Raw genomic sequence first — 18,245 nt, 5'->3', positions numbered from 1 at the left:
TAAGCAAAAAAAAAAAATATTTATTATTTAACTCTAACCAAAGTCACTTTTTGTAGCAAATTTGTTAATGAAGTTTGAAAAGTACATCTTCCTCTTCCCTACCAAGCCATTCCTGAAAGTTGCTTTGATTCATATGTAAGAAGTCTGTCAGCCTCCAAGAACAATAGTTTCTGGCTTCTTCAGGAATACATTTTAAAAGATTTGTATTAAATCTATTAACTATATCCTTCGTTACAAGGCCTCAATTCAAAAAGCTATGCCAAATAGAAGGCAAAAGCCTTTCCAAAAGCTACATAAGCTGATGGCAGTCAGGAATGATGATCCTTCACAGCCTGTATCATATTTCTCTATGCAGAGAAATGTATATATAAAGACTGCAAGACAAAGTACTTAATCCATTTATGATATCGTCTGGAGTTTCAGGGTTTCTTTGATTTTATTTTTTTAATAAAAAATAAACCTCTATACTTACTGAGAAATATAAACGTAGCCTATTAACAAGCAGTTAAACTCATTTGTTTTTCACTTAGTAAAAAACTAAAATAACACTGCAACTCTAGTCCTTAGTATAATTCTAAAATCCTATAAAGAATGAAGAAAAAAGCCAGGTTTGCTGAAATAATTTAGCTACACATATAGAGCTGTCCTTTTGTGTCTTACAGCTTTATGGCATGTTTGGTGATGGACACTGGGGGGAAGAATAATCTTCAAGCGAGGTATGAGGCATTATTACACAGAGCAACAGCAAACGACCTACCTAATAACAGCATTTGTAGAAGCGTCAGCATCTGAGGAGTTTACGAGCAAAATATCTGTCCCCGTAGGTGCATCCTCCAGAACAGTGGCAGAATATACATTAAAAGCGAACGTGGGGACATTGTCATTGACATCATCCACCGTGACAGCAATGGTTCCAGTGCCAGTAAGGGCAGGAGACCCTGCGGGAAAGCGGGATACAAAATGCTAGAGGTTACAAATACCACCATGCTAACGCGAGGTCTGCCATCCCCGATTTAAAGCCTAGCGCTTCAGCATGTCACAGTTCACAGAGTAAGAAAGCTAATTCAACAGACAGGACAGGGTCAGATTTGTTTGAAAGGCATCTCGACAAAGTACAAGTTGTGAAAGAGGAAAAAAAAAGAAAAAAAAAGAAAAAAAGTTATTTTTCTTGCTCCATCTAATTCCAGAATTATTTTGTAATATAAGCTCAGTGGAAAAAGATGGTCTTGGAACAGTTCAGAAGCCTTCCTGTAACAATTAGGACCAATTTGAACATGTGGTTGACTTTCTTATTTCTCTAAGAGAAGACATTCAAAGGTGGCACACTGACAGTCGTGAAGGCTCCAGACCTCAATTTATTTATCCGCAGAACAAATAGAGCGGAAACCGTGGCAAACCCCAGCTTTCCGCGTGGCTTTTCCACTGCTGGTCACACCTCTGACCTGGGGAGACCTTCTCTGAGCGGGTGAGAAGGTTGCACAGTCTCCAGCCCTGTTCAGACTCAATTTCTCTGTAGAAGCAATCATCTACACCAGCAAAGAATGCTCACTCGGATGGGATATTGTCTTACAGGAAATCGGACTGAGCTTATTTAACCTACGGCTTTCAGCCTGCTCATTATTCTAATACTTAACTCTGATGAGCAGAAACGAGTAAGAAATAACATATTTATTCATGTGCAATTTCTCATTATTTATTCGCTTAAGCTTTTCCTTTGTCAAATCCAAAAAAAAAGACAATGAAGAGTTTTACAAGTTCACGTTAGTTTTGCCAGTCTATTACACTTATTTTCAGCCAAGAATCAGCAAGACATCTTCTGCTAACCAAATTCTTCACTGAGGGTCCCTGAAAAAAGAAAGATTTCTCCTTTCTTTGAATACATAAGAAAAAGGAGAAGGAAAGAATGATAGTGGAGCATAAAACACATGAGTTATCGCCCCTTTTACTCAAAAGACAGATGACGACCATGCCCTGTTTTACCCCAGATTGTGTCGCCTTTCCCCTTCAATCTCAGATACAACGATTCACCATTTGCTGGACTGGGAAAAAAGTGATGATGAGGAAATGCTTTGGGCCAGAGACCAGTTTGAGTCCTTGCTACAAGCACAAGGACACAGAGCTGCTGTTTGATGAAACCCAGGCAGCCCCCGTGTGACCGACCCAGTCCTTCCAACCCAGCAGACGATCAAGTCACTGCTACCTGAGGTTATTGCTGGACCTCAACCTTAGGGGTTGGTAAGGAGGTAGGCTCTGCTCTTGGGTCTCATGCGGCCATGGCAAGGGCTACAGACACCAAGCTGTTGCATAAAAGAAGAAATAATGATGCATTTTCCCCACAGGTTAACCCTTGCAGGTTGAAGTAGCATCACACTGCGTCATAAAAAGAAACCAGGAGCAGCTTCTGCAAGGGAAGGAGGCTTTTCGCTGCGAAATACTTCGAAGTAACTTGGCTTAATGCACAAATGGACTGAACGAAAGAGCTTCCAATCGAAAGGTGCTATAAATCTTGCAAGGCTGACTTTGAAGCTGGCTGATCAGACGGGCTGGATCACGACGCCGAGGAAAGAACATGCAAGTCAAGGAGTATAGGTTTCACACCATGTCCACGCACAATGGAGGTCTTTCTCTGCTCTAGTCTGAGGTAATTAATTTGCCAATTAATATACTTTCAGCCAGGAAGGTTATATTAAGGCAAGAAGTCTGACTCATTTTTTACCCTTTCCCCCTCCCCTCAATTTTGTCGTTTAGCCAAACGCTTATAGATAGAAAAGACTGCAAAAGCGTTCCTGATTGCTGAAATATTGCCCGTGGAGTGTTTATTATTACTGCATTAAATGAAACAGAGTCCTCAGCGGTGTTTGCTGCATGTGTCATCAAGCTCTGGCCTTCCAAACACATTTAATCAACATTCATCTCGCAGCTAATGAAATGAAAAGTTGAAAGTTGTTAAGTTTCACAGGTGATTAAACAATTCATACATAATTCAGGAATTAATCTTGGGTAAGTCACATTCAAAGAGCACCAGTAACGCAATTCAGTCTGGAAAAGAAAGCTAACTCACAGCTAAAAGCTGAAACTCATTGTTTTAAATGTATTTGCTAATGCAAAGAGCCACTGGCGGAAAATTCACACTGTCAGTTTATTCACAAAAATGAATTGCAGCAGGAGCTCTTCCAAACTGTCCCTTTTAGAGGTAAACCAATGCTGGGGCGATAGGACCAGCTTTGCAGGTTGGCCCTGTCCCAGCTGGGGACGCTCACAGGACTGGCGAAGAGAGAAGAACGGGAAGAACGTGTTCACGCCTGTTGGCAAAGCACCGCACGGGCACACACTAACAGCAAAATGCTGCAATGGGTTTGTTCTTTCTCCTGCATAGCTATTAAATCTTTGGTCACATAAGGGAAACAGTCAAAAGAGATGCCAGAGGTAAAGGCTGCTTATGGGTTATGGATATTCTCCTGCTCAGAATTACATTGATAGCAGGTTTTGATTCAGCCATTTGACTCCAACCAGCACCAGCACCCTTTCCTCTCTGAGGAATTCAAATTTGCAGGGTACTAAACACTCCAAGGGTCAAATCCCAGCCCTTGCCTCAGCCTCCTATATATTCTGTACTGTTATTCTCCAGTTCTGCTTCCCCATTGGATACATCTACAAGGCACTGCATAGCACAGTATGGACATATTTATATTAACCTCAGAGAAGTGAATATACCAGCCAAGGCTGAGCACTGTACTAATAAAATTACCTAGGGTAACGTAAGTAACCCAGATCTCGTTCAGCACTAGCTTATGTCTGTGTTGTGCTTGCAGAAACATCCCACAAGTCCAGTATTAATTCAGCTGTTTGCAACATCCCAAGCCACTGCTCTTCGGTTCAAAACACAAAATCTTTCTCATTTTACTATAAAAGGAAAAACTCACGTATCTGCATTGGTTTCATGTCTACGTAGTTATCCAAATATGGTTTTTTTTTCCTTTAAGTAAAATATCACGTCCACAAATTTGTTCCTTTATTCTATTACACTGAAAGATAAAGTTGCAATTTCACAGAGAGTCCTCAAAGCTTTTATTTACTTGAAATTAAATGACTAGCTCACATTTCTGCAGTTACTGAGAAATATAAGAAGAGGAAATTACAAATGAAGTAATTTTCTATGGAAAAGAAATAGCTCAGGGCCAAATCCTACCGTCCTCAGTGAACTTTCAGTGAAAGTTGTGCTTGCATAAGGATCACAGAATTTGGCCCCTGGTAATAAGTAGGTTTCATAAAATGTACATGGCATATTTGTGGTGAGAGAAGTAGTTTCCATGGTCAGGCTGAGTTCCCAGATTTCTTAGTTTTGCTTCGATAGCAAATCTTCCCCAAGTCAGTGATTCTTATTACACTAAAGCATCATCCCTTCTTTCTTCAAACAGCACTTAATATTTTGCCTAAATAAGTGCAGTAAACTTTGTGTAAATTTTGCAATATTAGCCAAACACTCAAGATGCCCCTAAACTTGTTTTGAATAAACCAGACATGTTACAACCTATATAAAATTGCTGTACACAGACACACAAGCCTGAGTACTCCTACAAACTGCCCTGAGGGCTAGAGCCACAAAGAAACATACACTTTTCCCTTAGTGAACTTCCATTAAAATTTCTACCAATTTTTCATAATAGTCTGAACTATTTTTCAGCAGAAGCAGCAACTATTTCTTTGTCAGCCACCTCCCACTTAGAATATTTCTCTAGCGCTATACTATGAGTAGGTTTTTTTTCAAATCCCAAAATACAGAAGCTTAAGATATCCATGTTGAAAAAATGTTTTCTGGAAAGGTGGAGTAATGTAAGAGCCATCAAATGATTAATAACCAGAGAACATAAAGTTAGCAATGCGAACTAAACGGGAGAGATCAGATTGACTGATCAGTGAACACCAAATCTTCAAAATTTAAAAGTCGATGACATTAATATATTATTAATTATTACTATTATTTTGAATTTCCCATCTCTGTGTGCTGCATTCTGGTTCTAAGAACCGAACAGTTTATTTTCTAGGTGACAGCTGTACATATACATTAAGCAGACAGTCGCACAAACGTCCACACGTCATTGTTGAAATAAAGATTAACCTGGGATAGTGTTAAAATAGTAACACTGAGTTCAGGAAGAAAATTGCTTCCCACGGATGTTCTTCCAAAAATTTAAGCTTTTTGCTTACATCTGCAAGTAAACATGTGTCTGGGGATGAAGAGAAGGAGCAGACCTTGGGAGTCTGCTCCTATAAGGCCCACGGTGGAGGACGAGTTACAGGAGGAGGTTACAAGAGGGTACGTCGGGTTTGGCCAGCCCTGGGCTGTGGCTCCCTTCTCTGCATGGGACTTTTGAGGAGGTGACGTGAAGACACATCCATGGGGGACCATGGGGTGGGCAGGTGACAGCATGGGAGCAGGAACTCTCTTCTCTCAGCAAGGCATGACCGGCAAAGACCTACAAAGCTGGTCTTCCGCTCCATTCACCAACACGTGTTTGCAGCTGATTGTCACAAAAATATGATGATATTGGAAATGTGTCAGCTTAGAAGTTATAACGAGCCCTCTCAACTTTTTTCATCACCCCATCCAGGAGAAGGGGGATGAAAAATATCGGCTATGTGCAGCAACACAAGTAGAAGGAAGGAGACTAAATGCAGGAAGGTGACAGTGGGGAGAAATCTCATTTAACCTGAGAATTACTACTTCTCAAATGCAGGATAACCAGCAAAGAGAGGACAATATGCGTTTCTGGGTGAACTCATCACAAATCACTCATTCCCCTAATTTGTGCTAATGCTTACAAGCCATGAAGTCATCCACAAGGGATGCACCTAAAGACTGCTTTCACTTTCACCTTGGCCTACTCATGCACCTTTAGAAGAAGGGAGCACCACTTGCTATCTTCATCCACCCTCGTCCTGGGGAACAGGGAAGGTAAGGTGTCTCGGCTCCCTGTAATCCCCAAACACACGGCACTGTCTGCTTCACATAAATTCAGCTCCGCACACCATAGCTGGACATCAGCACAAGTAAGGAATGATCAGAGTAATTCGTGGACTGGAGCAGTAAAAGTAAACAATTCAAGGAAACTTGCAAAGCCATTCACATTCTTCAAGAAAACTCAGGAAAAGATGGTGCTATTGGAAATTATCTCGGCTGTGCGGTACTGTACAGCTCACAGTGAAAATTAGAAATAGGAGAATGTGTTCAGCATGTTATCCACATATTGTGTGAAATTTTAATGGCTTCTGGGTCCTGTCTGTGCCATGGTTAGCACAGCAGATAGTAAAACTATCATTTTTTTCAAAAACCAGGAACTCAAAGTTTTTGCCAGCATTAGAATATAAAAATTAAGTGCTAGAAAACTAACAATAAACTTAAGCAAAAAAATCTACAGATGCATTTCACTAAAATGAAAAAAAGGGATTAGACTTAAATAAAATGAATCTAAATGACTAATTGAAACTCATACTGCAGGCAGTTTACCATGTTTTGTGGTAAATTAAACACATCATTATCCTGAAAATTGGAAAGCGATTTAACAGAACTGGAATTTTTGCTTCACTGAAACGTGTTGCTTTGCAACAAAACAGATTTAATGTCTCCAGTCAAACACTCGGTGAACGAGTCCCAGGACTAGAAGTTGTATGTGTTATTACAGAGCATTAACTTTTTCACTCAAGTAAACAAGGCTTTTCTCACAATAAAGCAGCCAATCTTTCTAAATGCATTGAAATGCAGACAGAGCGTGCTGAGCCTCACGCAACTGGTGAGTTTTAAAATAAATAAGGAGCTAGAGTAAGTTAAAACACAACTAGCTTGCATTACACTTTGGATTTCTAGTGTGCACGGAGCTTGATTTGAAACGTGGATGACCTTAAATTATCTGATTTACTGGGAACACAAAAGAAAGTGCGTAGGCGAAATGAGAAAAATAAGTATCTCTTTTTACAAGATTCCACCACAAATATTCATCCTGGCTGGATATGTTGATTGTGTTCTGTTTCTCTCTTACTCAGATTTTCACTACAGGTTTCCATACTAAATCCTAAAATATGAACCCAATATATTTTGAGACAAAAGCTTAAATATGTAGTTAATAAACAAACACCATAAAAAGCTGAGAAGCTAGTCCTACTCTCATTCCTTTCAGCAGGTGACTGGGGAATGAGACCATGCAGGAGCCTAGATTTTCCAAATCTCTGAGTGTGTCAAATCTGAATTTTTCTCACAGTTAGGTACAAAGCAGTAGTTGTTCCCAAAGCTGATTTAACTGCACTTGTACTTCAAAAACCAAGGGAACTGTTGGGATAGATCTGCACTTGTGCAAGGATTACCTAAGAAGAAAAAAAAAAGATTTTTCTGTACTGCATCAGATATTAGAAAACTCAATATTGTCCCTCATCTACCAGCCTAAAGAAGCTGGAAGCAAACAGACCTAAATTTGAGAACATAAGCCATGAAAAGTAAAAAAAAAATTTACTAGACAAGGCTCCAGCCTTGTTCAAGCAATGACACTTCCAGCCACGCTTAGGCTGATGCTCGTGCAAACACACACACTCACACATGGTTTGACAGTGCAAAAGAAATCCTTGTCCCAAATAGTGATGCAAAATGGGATCTCTCATTTGGTTTTATCCCCATGATTTTTAAATTTGGATAGTTTCCTATCAAAATTCCTGACTGACTGTTATCCTAGGAATTCACTCAGCTTTGCAGTTTCACAACAGCGACAATATCACATTGCGATACATTTAACATGCTGTTCAAAGGATGGGACTTGCATGCACACACAGAGGCAGTTTTAAGTCCTCTGGTGTACATACACATTTCCCTGTCCCTGTCCTCTTCCTCTGATCTGCTCATCAGAACAAGTTACCCGCAGCTGTTTACCCAGAGAGAACAAAAAAAAAACCCGCTGTGGCACCATTACGGAGCTGGGCCTACTGGGACACAGATACAGACTGAGAACAAAACACATGCAATAAAGTAAAAGTACAGTATGTATTTAGCACAACTTCGAGCTGTTCCATGTAACTATTTCTTTCTACACACTTACACATTCATTATCATAACCTTATCACACATCTGAAGAACGGCAGATAATATGTTCCTCCAGTTTCGCATTTTTCCCCATTGCTGCTTTTGTTTAGCAAATTGCAAAACGTAGGAAGGAAAGTGCTGAAGCACTGGAACAGGTTGCCCAGAGAAGCTGTGGATGCCCCATCTCTGGACAACGTTCAAGGCCAGGTTAGATGAGGTTCTGAGCAACCTGATCTAGCAGAAGGTGTCCCTGCCCATGGCAGGGGGGTTGGAACTAGATGATCTTTAAGGTCCCTTCCAACTCAAACCATCCTATCATTCTATGACAGGCTGAAAGAGTCCTGCTCCACCACCCACGGTGTAAGCTGGATACAGGATTGCTGACATATGCAGATGGCAGTTAGTGACTTGTGGCTGTCGGGTTTCATTCTCCTTCCAGGAAAGGCACAAGCATTAATCCCATGTGCCAGAAACCCCTTGACATACACTTGTAATCTATGAACAAAGGTATAGGTCATCGAGGACGGTGCTCAGAAAATACACGGGTATCACAGGTTTCTTAGGCAGAACTGCGCTTAATCTCAGAGCAAGAAGTTGACTTCTTCCAAATACGTTTCAGAAACTGAATAATTAGGGATATTTTTTCACAGCTGAATATAACGCTCGTAACAAAAGCTGGCAAACGACTGCTGGTCAGGGTGCATCTCCATGAGCCCATGCTGCAGGCGCTTCTGGGAAGGCAGGAGGAATGACCATGCACACCACCGAGGCCTCTGGTGACCAAAGCAAGATTTAAAGAAAGTGGAACTGCAATTTGAAAGAAAGGCCGAGACATTTTAAAAAATATTTTCTTAAAACCACCTAATTACTTCTCCTTGTTATAAGTTATTGCTGTAAAGAGAAAAAATAGAGAAGCTGGCTCCTGCAGGGATTGCTGACTAAGGCAATTTTTGACAGCTTGTGACTCCTGGATATCCCACAGCGAAATCATGTAATGCATGATTTTGAATTATGCTTTAAAAACACCCTGTATAAACAGTGAAGATCAACCGGCAGGATAAGTGTTCAGGCCATATGTGCATGTTTTACTTGTTTTATCCTTGCAATTAAGGCTTCCTGAAATTGTACCTTTGTATTTGAAGAATGAGCTAGTGGACTTTCAATTTATAAGGTGTAACATTTAATTTAAAAAATGGTTTAAGATCAAAATGGTTTCAGATCACAAGACTGGAAAAATTCTTAACATTTCTCAAGGGCTGGGACATTGCATAGCATAATGACTACTCTAGTTATCTTATTCTTCTGTAAAACAGATTACATTCAGTGATTTCATTAGCACATTTAAGTAGAATTTCATTTAAAGTGATGTAAGCGGGGCAATAATTTTAAATTAATTTTCATTTAAAACTTCCAAACTAATCACAGCAAGATGGATGAATGAAGAGATAAGAGAGGAAGTGTAACAGCCTGAAAATTTACAAACTGGCAATTCTGTCTTCCTTGAAATTTTCCATCGTCTACTCAATTGTGAATTCTCACTTTTTCATCACTGTCCTTATATATGTCCATAATAAACTGTTTCTTGGTAACAGTGCCTAACCAACTGTTCAATATAGATTCGATAAACCTGTACTGCAACAGTGGCAGGGCTAAGGGGAGAAGTAGATCTTAAGACCATGCCTGTGAGATGAGACTGAGGATCAGGACAATAACTGGCTCATTTAATGAACTTCACACTGATTTAAGCAGGTCCCTAAAGTGACTGCACCCCATTCATATTTGCTACATATTACGGTAAGTGCCCGAGTCTTTTGTGAACATGGGGGTGACATTCAACAAATTAACACAAGATACAATCACACAACTTGAGAAAACAATAGTATTTCAACCAAAGCAAGAAAGGACTTTTTCCCCAACTGTGTGATGGAAATTTCAATCTTGACATGGACGGAAATAAAGGAGAAAAAATGTCCCTACCAAGCAGATAAGCTACTAGAAAGAGAGTTGTAAGAACTTCCTTAAACTATGTCTTCCATCTGGTACATAGCACAGTTGATCTCAGCTTACTATAGGTCAATACTTTTATCATTTATGACTGAAAAATATTTTAAATTTTAATCAGATAAATCTGTAATCTTGCATTAAAGATGATGCTAATTGCTCTTTATTAGATTAACCCTTTATGAAGAAGCAGGAATCAGCTTTGACAGTTCATGGTACACACATTCCTGGCGAAGCTGGTATTTGTAGCTCTTAATTTCTATTTTTTCCTTTGTTATTTTTACAAGGTTCTTGTAAGAAACTGGATGATGAGAAACAACACTGAATTTCAGGATATTCCTGTTTATCTCATAGTTGTTACCTGCTGAAGTAACTTGATAGAATAAGACAGACCATCATCTATACTCAGTCTTTTTGGGTGGCATAAAACTGTTTCTTGAAAGAGACAATAGCAATTCTCACCAACATTTACAACTAACCAAAAATTTTTAATAAATAATGACGTTTCCACCAATAGTCTGAATTTCTTTTACTTATGAGGGATGCAAAGAGGTAAAAGATTTAGTTACCTAATAAAACTTGATATTTTCAACTATCCTTCCAAAAATGTCTGTAGAGAGATTAAAACTTTTGGCTGTGTTACTATACTACATCTTATCTTATGCTTTCCTAGACTCTAGATGAAAAGTACATTAACTTCATTAGGATTCTTGTCTATTAAAAAAAACCAGAACAATGAAACAATTGCGGGATTCGCATTTATACTGAGGTAAAACCTATGGAGTTCTCCTCAACACCACTTGGACCTGAATAACTTTTTTCATGTGTGAATAGTCCACAGGTTTTTATATTGCAAAGCACAAACATGCTCACACTGTGCCTGATGCCCCCTTCCCATGTCAGTTCTGCCATGGCTGGCTCTCTTCCAACACCCTGATTTCTGAACCTTCTTGCCTCTGTCTCTGTCAATGCAAAATCTCTGAAGACCTGTTTCTAAAGAATAATACTTCTAAAGGCTACAGTTTAGTAATCGATTGATTTTATATATACATTAATAATAGCAAATTAGAAGATCTTAAGTTATTTAAAATAATTTCCCTTCTTTTTCTTTTGTTGAATGGAGTGAAATGGAGAACAGCTTACCCAACAAACCTCAGCTAGAAGCAGTTTATCCCATCCTAAATAAGCCCAATAATTACTTGCTGGATTCTCCACGATCCCAACAGAGAGCAGAAAGGGAATTACACACGTGAGAAAAGTTTGAACGGAGAGGCATGCACTTAAATTGACTTTTCTAAAAGTCCACGAGTACATTTGAACTATAGAGAACAAACATCTTTAACGTGTATTTCTAACCCCAATCGCCTTGTCCAAATAAAATCCACCATCAGTTTGAGTTGGTCTCAAAGCTGAAGTTCTGTCCATGATTTTAACCTGAGCAAAAACCTGACTTTCATTGTTTTCACAGATATTTCAGCTCATGCTGGCCAGCCTGAGTCCTTCGCCAACCTGAATATATGTTTCTCCTGCACCGTACCCCAGAGAACACAGACGCTTGGATTTAGCCCAGAGGCTCTCACTGAACTATTTTGAAAATAGTGATCTAATACTGAAGGTTTAACTCCAAATAGAAGACTAAATCTCTCAAATGGTATTCTGGAGCTTGACTGGACATCTCGTGGGGCAGTCCTCTGAAGGGATGGGCTAAAGCCCTCATTTCCTTCAGGGAGTAAATGTGTCACATCGTATAGACATGGATACCCTCTCTTCCTTGACAATGACTCTCTAGGGCCCATCGGACTGACTTTGCCATAAACTCGCTTCCTAAATAGCTTTTTAAGCTTTTGTCTCCTAGAGAAAAATTAAAAAGTGCTAACAGTTTCTAGGCTCATGAAAGGGCAAGATCCTGCTCTTAGCTTCCCACAACTACAAAAAGCCACTCTCAATTCTCTTTTCTCTCAATTTTAGATGCTGGTAGGACAAAATGAACCCCATAAACTCACTGATGAGTCTGTTGCCATTTCAGTTCTCCCACTGTGTGATTTAGAAATAAATCAAAAAATCACGCGAAACTACTAAAATGATTCTTTTAGCACCAGTATTAAAAGAGCAAAAATAATAAAACCAGTAAAATAGTAAACCAGTAAAACTAGACTTTAAGTAGACAGCATTGACATGAGGAAGAGCTTCCATAAGGAAAAGGAAATAAATGGAGCTGGGACAGAAACCAACATTCATTTTGAAACAGCTGTGGAATAAAACAAGACGATAGAAGAGAGCGATCATTATGGAAACTGCTAAGCACCAAGGTAAGCATATGTCAGCTGCATTTAGCTCACCGAAGCCTGAAATGATGTGTATATTTAGACATAGCACAGAAAGCATGGAAAACAGGACATTTCTAACTGCCACTTGTGAGTTGCTTGTTTGGTTTGACAGCAACAAGATTTAAAAATAGCTGAATTTGTTTTAAAAATACAAATTACTCTTTTCTGACAACATCTTTTCACACTGTAGACTGCCTGTTAAGTAGAAATACAGTGTATGCTGAGAAAACAGGATGATCACAAATGTCTTTAAGCCCAGTCACATAAATCTCACAAAATGTTAACCCTCAAGACTCTTTTTTACCATTGCTAAAAAGTACAGTTGTCCTTTATTTGTCACCCCAAAGTGGGAAATTTCTTAAAATGTGTTGAAAAATAACGCAACAGCATCGTCAGATCTCATTTGATTTTAGGATTGAAGGGAACCAAACGCTTCTCTCAAAAGAGAATTCCTGAGGAGGCTATAACCTCTCTGCTTGGTTGCCCTCCTGCATTCTTGAAGGAAAGAATGCATAAGTCGGGGGCCAACATTTTCTAAAGAAAAACCATATGGTTGTTTTTCACATAGGCCAGGGACGTATACAAAGAACAGCTAACTAAATATAATAATCAGTCCACTGATTCATTTCTTTCAGAACTATTTATCTAAATCAGTAAATAGATTATTTTCTAAAAAATAATTAAAAAACCCCACAGGAACACAGCTTGTAATTAGAAACACCACATTTTGATTTTGATTTTATGGTGGTAATGTGCCATTCTGACCAAACCAAATCAAGAGATGGCGGTTGCAGTTTATTTAAACAGTAGTCTTGGGCTGCTAGCAGGTTTCCAGATGTGCTACTCGACATCCTTGCAACCAATAAATAAAAGGAAGAGGACTGTTGGAATGCTAACATTTGCTCCAGAAAATTGCTCAAAGAGTTAAAGACAGGGATAATAAAAGTGGCTGCATCAGTTCTTGTCATGGTGCCAGAAGTGAATGTTTACCCAGCACTGCGTCCCCACCAGATGGGGTGCAAAAAAAACTTTAAAAAGTCTCTTTTCCCAACCGTTTTGCCATAAAAAAGGGTAGAGCGGAGCAAAACAAATGATTTATGTGCTAGAAACAGACCCATAAAGACACATTCAAATAGTTACATGTAGGTTTCTTGGCATTTATGTTAGCAGACGTTTTGGGGAGCATCTGCAATCTAAACACTATCATGTTATTCCATAGTCCATCATTTTGCCTGTCGTTATATTTATAATTCACACACTCTGGTCTTACAGCTTGTGCTGCAAGAGGGGCTCTAAATTGGGATGGGTAAACTTCGGAGTTGAATTATGTTTTATTTCTCGATCAAAGCTACAGGTGTACAGCTCTGGAAGATGCTGAACATTCCTAGTGATGGATGCTTTGCATGCCTTTGTAAATATCCGTCGCCTAGAGCAGCAGTCTAGTATCCAAGACCTAGCAGAAGTTACAATAAGGTGGAAGTGCAGAAGTCAGGGAAGAATAAAACAAAGTTGAAATCAAGCATATTTGTGCAGACCATCTTGTGGAAATTGGGCATGAAGCAGGCTGCAACAGCCACAAATCAGTGAGCCAAGCACCAGAAAACGTTTTGTCAGCCTTCTCCCTCCCCCAGAGCAGAGGGAAGACTCACTGCCGACTCAAGATCTACCCTGAGGACTGGGTGGAGGATTAGCAAGGCAAGGCCAAGGAATAGCTGGGCCAGAGCCAGGACAGTGCATATATCATGACTGACTTCTCTGGGCCTAAGGGGAGCCCTTGCTTGGGAAAGCACTTTTTCAACAACTGCCCAAATTTCCATCGCTGGTGCATGTGGTCCCGCCAGCGGTCCCCGTCTGATCTGCCCAGCATGCTGACAAGCAGCTCAACTCTTAATAACTCAACAACTCTTCTTGTGTGCCCAGGGCTGAGATCTGGGCTCTGGAAGAGCGTGGCTGCATGGTGTGATGAAGCACAGAGATTTCAGATCCAGCCTGGGCACCGCATCCCATCCAGCCCTGCCAGCTTGATGCTATGCAGGCAGCTGCGTCGCGATGTCCTAATCCTTCACCCACTGCAAACAGACTCAGCATACGTGCTGCCAATACATGGTATAAAACCCCTAAGGTACCGAGGATGAAGTAACAGCCATTACCAAAGTGGTTGCCCCTTCTGAGGCCACAGATCGTTTTCAGTACATCGCACTGACACCTCTAGATAAAAATAATGAAAAATTAAAAATCGTTCTTTTTCCATCGACTTCCCCATACACAGGCTAGGGTAACACTATAAGAACCACAGTCACCAGTTGATGAAGTGATAATAAACATAAGAAAGTAAGAAATCCTTGATTATGTGTATACGGAGATCTGGAAGACAGCCAAAACTGAGTTGAGAGTCCATCACTTCTTATGTCTAAAGGTGCTTCTAAGTAGGTATTGCGTCTGCGTCCTTGAAAGAAAGAGAAGAGTCAGCATAGACTTCTATAGGAGTAGGATATCGTCTTCATTGACTGGTTTATGTTTTAAACCAGTCAATGAAGCCTACAAAAATTGAGATGCAGATCCTAAAAAAAATGGGAAGCAGGTTGGACAGGCAGAATTTTGCCCTTCATGTGCTACTCAGACACTTCCAGAGTTAACTGCATCTGGATACCTACCACGATTTTTATCTGTAAAAAAAACCAAAAAAAACCAAACAATCAAAACCAACCCTAAATAAGATGCACCATATATGGCAAGACTGTTGCTTGGGCTGCTAAAGACAATCTGAAAGACCGTTTATTACAGCTAAAAAAAGCCAAACTCAAAGTGCAAAGTATAATTCCTTTCCCTTGACTTATTTTCAAAGATAATGCGGATGTGGATAATTTCAGATAAGTCTGCTTTCTTCAACGTTTTGGCAGGTGCTGCTTTCCTACAGCGGAGCAATACCTGTTTTGTGTGTGTGTTTCTGGTTGAATTGTCTCTATGTGAAATCCTTCTTTTTAAGCATTATCAAACAAATACAAACTAAGACACTCCAAAGAAGCAGTTACACTAGGCAAAGAGCTGGACATGCCTGTGAGAGTTTCTTTTATAAACGTCTAGCAGATGATCATGAACATAACACTCGAAACACTTTTCTTAGCCATTTCAAGATTGTGCCATTGCCATTTTTAGTACAGCCAGAACTACCTGATTTAATGAAGCACGCTCTGACTACTAAAGGTCAGTGTGTTACCACCTGGATATCCATCACAAACCCATAATCGTAGCTTTTGTACTGTTTTGTATATTTTAAAGAAATAACATTCTTCTTCTGATAAGCTGCAACTCTTTGAGAAAGGCTTCCTCCCACTTAATATTTTTCTAACAGCTGCCAAATGTCTACAAAAGTACATGTACATTGTATGTACGATAATGTAATTTATAGTAATATAAAATTTGAGAAACAGCTCGACAGAAATCCTGGAGTCTGTAACTTGGTCTGTTTGTTGCACATTATTGTGACAAACAGGGCTTTTAAAGAGATCTCCAATCAATTAATGCCAGAGTCTTCTTTACCATCTAGACCGCTTGAACTTAGTATGACTAATTCAGATGTAACAGAGGCCTCCTAGAATTTCTTAAAGTACTTTAAATGATACATACTTAAGTATCTATTATGACTACAGTCCACATCCTGCTTCCACGAAACCAAGTAAAGTTTTGGCACTGACTTCTACAGAAGCTGGACATTTTCCTGTGATGTTTCAGTTTAGATAAATCATGACTAACATAGTTTTAAATATATTCTTTGATGACATGAATTTAGAGCAAGTCTCCAGTCTAACCAGAAGACATTATCAAGCGTAAATCACGAGGCTGGTTGAAAACTATACCAAATCACACTAACTGCAGATTAGCCAGATTGTAAAATTAAACATAGCAAAACAGTTAAACTTAGCTTAAAGTTACTACTGAACAGCTGCTTATGAACACTTTTGCTAGTATCTTTTAAAACGGATAGGAAGGAATAATAACTTATGAGCTGCCTTTATGAGAACGTAGGAAACAAAAAAAAAAAAGCCAAACAAAACAGCTTCAAGCATAATATCTATCTGTTTAAACACAGGAACTAATAAAACATGCTGCTGTTCTTGTCAGTCACTTACAGCAAAGGTCCCATGAACACTTCATGTATTAAAGTCTCCAGTGGATTATCTGAAACTCAGACATCTCCCAACACAAATAAATATTTTCATCTGCAATGGTTGAGCAAATCTCTTGGATTTCGTATTTTTTTTAGGAGTCTAGGAAAAGATCGTGCTCTTGCCGAACTTCTGGCTTACACACGGTGCTAGGCGTGGTGTACAACTGACTTCTTGCTCCTCTCTTTATTCAAAGAAGGACAATAATTGTTGGCTGGTAACTCCTCTTATCAGTTCAGACTTTGGGAATTTTGTATGTAGAACTAATAAGTTCCATACAGTCCTAACTGACACCTGCCAACTTGGACTGGGAGAGCAAACAGGCATCAAGGACCTACTTTCCCTTACATATCCAGCCTCAGCTTCTGAAGGAACATTAGGATGTTCAAGCCCTAGCAAGTCCAAGTCACAAGTGAGCAGTTTGCAGCTATAGAGTAATGGAAAGCCAGTGTACAAAATACAAAGCATACAGTATCTCTAGCCAAAGTACAAGACAAATGATATGTCAAGTCCTAAAACTGTGTTTTGCAGCTTCAGCTGTGCTCAGACTGTGAAATACCTGAGCACTGCTGCAATAGGAAAATATAAGCCATAGATATTGTCACTGACACAAGATACTGCACACAACGTGGCAGAAAACAAAATTGTATCCACTTGTCAACAAGCTGGGTTTGCTTCTATATTTATTATTAGAAAGTAAGAACAATTCTGCAGTAAATTAAATCCATCAGACTGTGGAGGACTGGAGATCAGTCCAGAATATGAAGGAGGATGTCTTCGTTACTAATATTCATACCAAAATCTGAAACCAAAGTTTTGTGCTCGGATACCTCAAATGAAAGTGTAATTAATCTTCACAACAAAAATTCACGTCCTATTTTAAACCTAGGGAACTTGCAATATATTTAGGATTCTGGAGCAAACGTATGACTGGATGCTGAGCAAAGCAGAAAATTAAAATGTTGAAATGTAAATTGCCATTACTTTTCAGGGGTAAGATTTCAGTAAGATTAACTGAGTAGTCCCTAGCTGTTTTCTGGTCATTAATTTGACCTGTCTGCACATTTCTGATGACAACATTGTATTGGGTTTTATTGCCATTTACATTGCTTTTTTATTGCCATGCATGAGGCTCCTGTGATCTAGGTAGGACCACTTACTACTGCAGGGCAAAAATCGACCTACCTAAACCTGCAGTGATTCCTACTAACATTCAAGGACTAGACATAAGGATGAAATCCTGATTTCCAGAAACCAAACTCCCTTTGACATCAGGTAAGCCCAGCTCTCTCCACAGAGTTATAAACTGAAGCTTGGGTACCAATCTCCATCCACTAAAGTTTCAGACTATCATTAAGATATACCTTTTCTATCCAGAACGCAACGCATTCAAGTGATGACGAGTTTCCACCAGAAGAGCCCACCCGTTTGCTTTACCTGCATCAGCAGCTGTGATCAGCAGAACGTATTGCTCCTTTGCCTCCCGGTCCAGGCTCTGCACCAAGCGCAGCTCTCCGCTGGCTGAGAGAGTAAAGGCTCCTTCTTCGTTTCCAGCTACCAGCACATAAGTAAGCTTGCTGTTTAGGCCTTGATCATCGTCCCTTGCAACAACCTACAAAAGCAATGCAAACATGTGGGAAGAAATATCAAGAACCAACGAGTGCAGGGTCTTTAAAATTTTAGTGG

At 39.6% G+C, this 18,245-nt stretch overlaps 1 protein-coding gene across 1 annotated transcript in view; it reads right to left on the bottom strand.

The window, feature by feature from the left end:
• Window positions 1-18,245, bottom strand: part of FAT4 (FAT atypical cadherin 4) — a 95,030-nt gene that overhangs the window by 37,945 nt on the left and 38,840 nt on the right. The window contains exons 6-7 of the mRNA XM_086611973.1: window positions 17,997-18,171; window positions 758-938 (exon numbers count right to left, since the gene is read on the bottom strand). Of these exons, the coding sequence (XP_086468099.1) occupies window positions 758-938; window positions 17,997-18,171 (356 nt within the window). The remainder of the gene's footprint in view (window positions 1-757; window positions 939-17,996; window positions 18,172-18,245) is intronic.

This window comes from Tauraco erythrolophus, chromosome 5, assembly GCF_009769465.1.
Source record: "Tauraco erythrolophus isolate bTauEry1 chromosome 5, bTauEry1.pri, whole genome shotgun sequence".
NCBI classification, from domain to species: Eukaryota; Metazoa; Chordata; class Aves; order Musophagiformes; family Musophagidae; genus Tauraco; species Tauraco erythrolophus.
The sequence above is the reverse complement of the archived record's forward strand: the minus strand, read 5'-3'. Positions and strand labels throughout refer to the sequence as shown.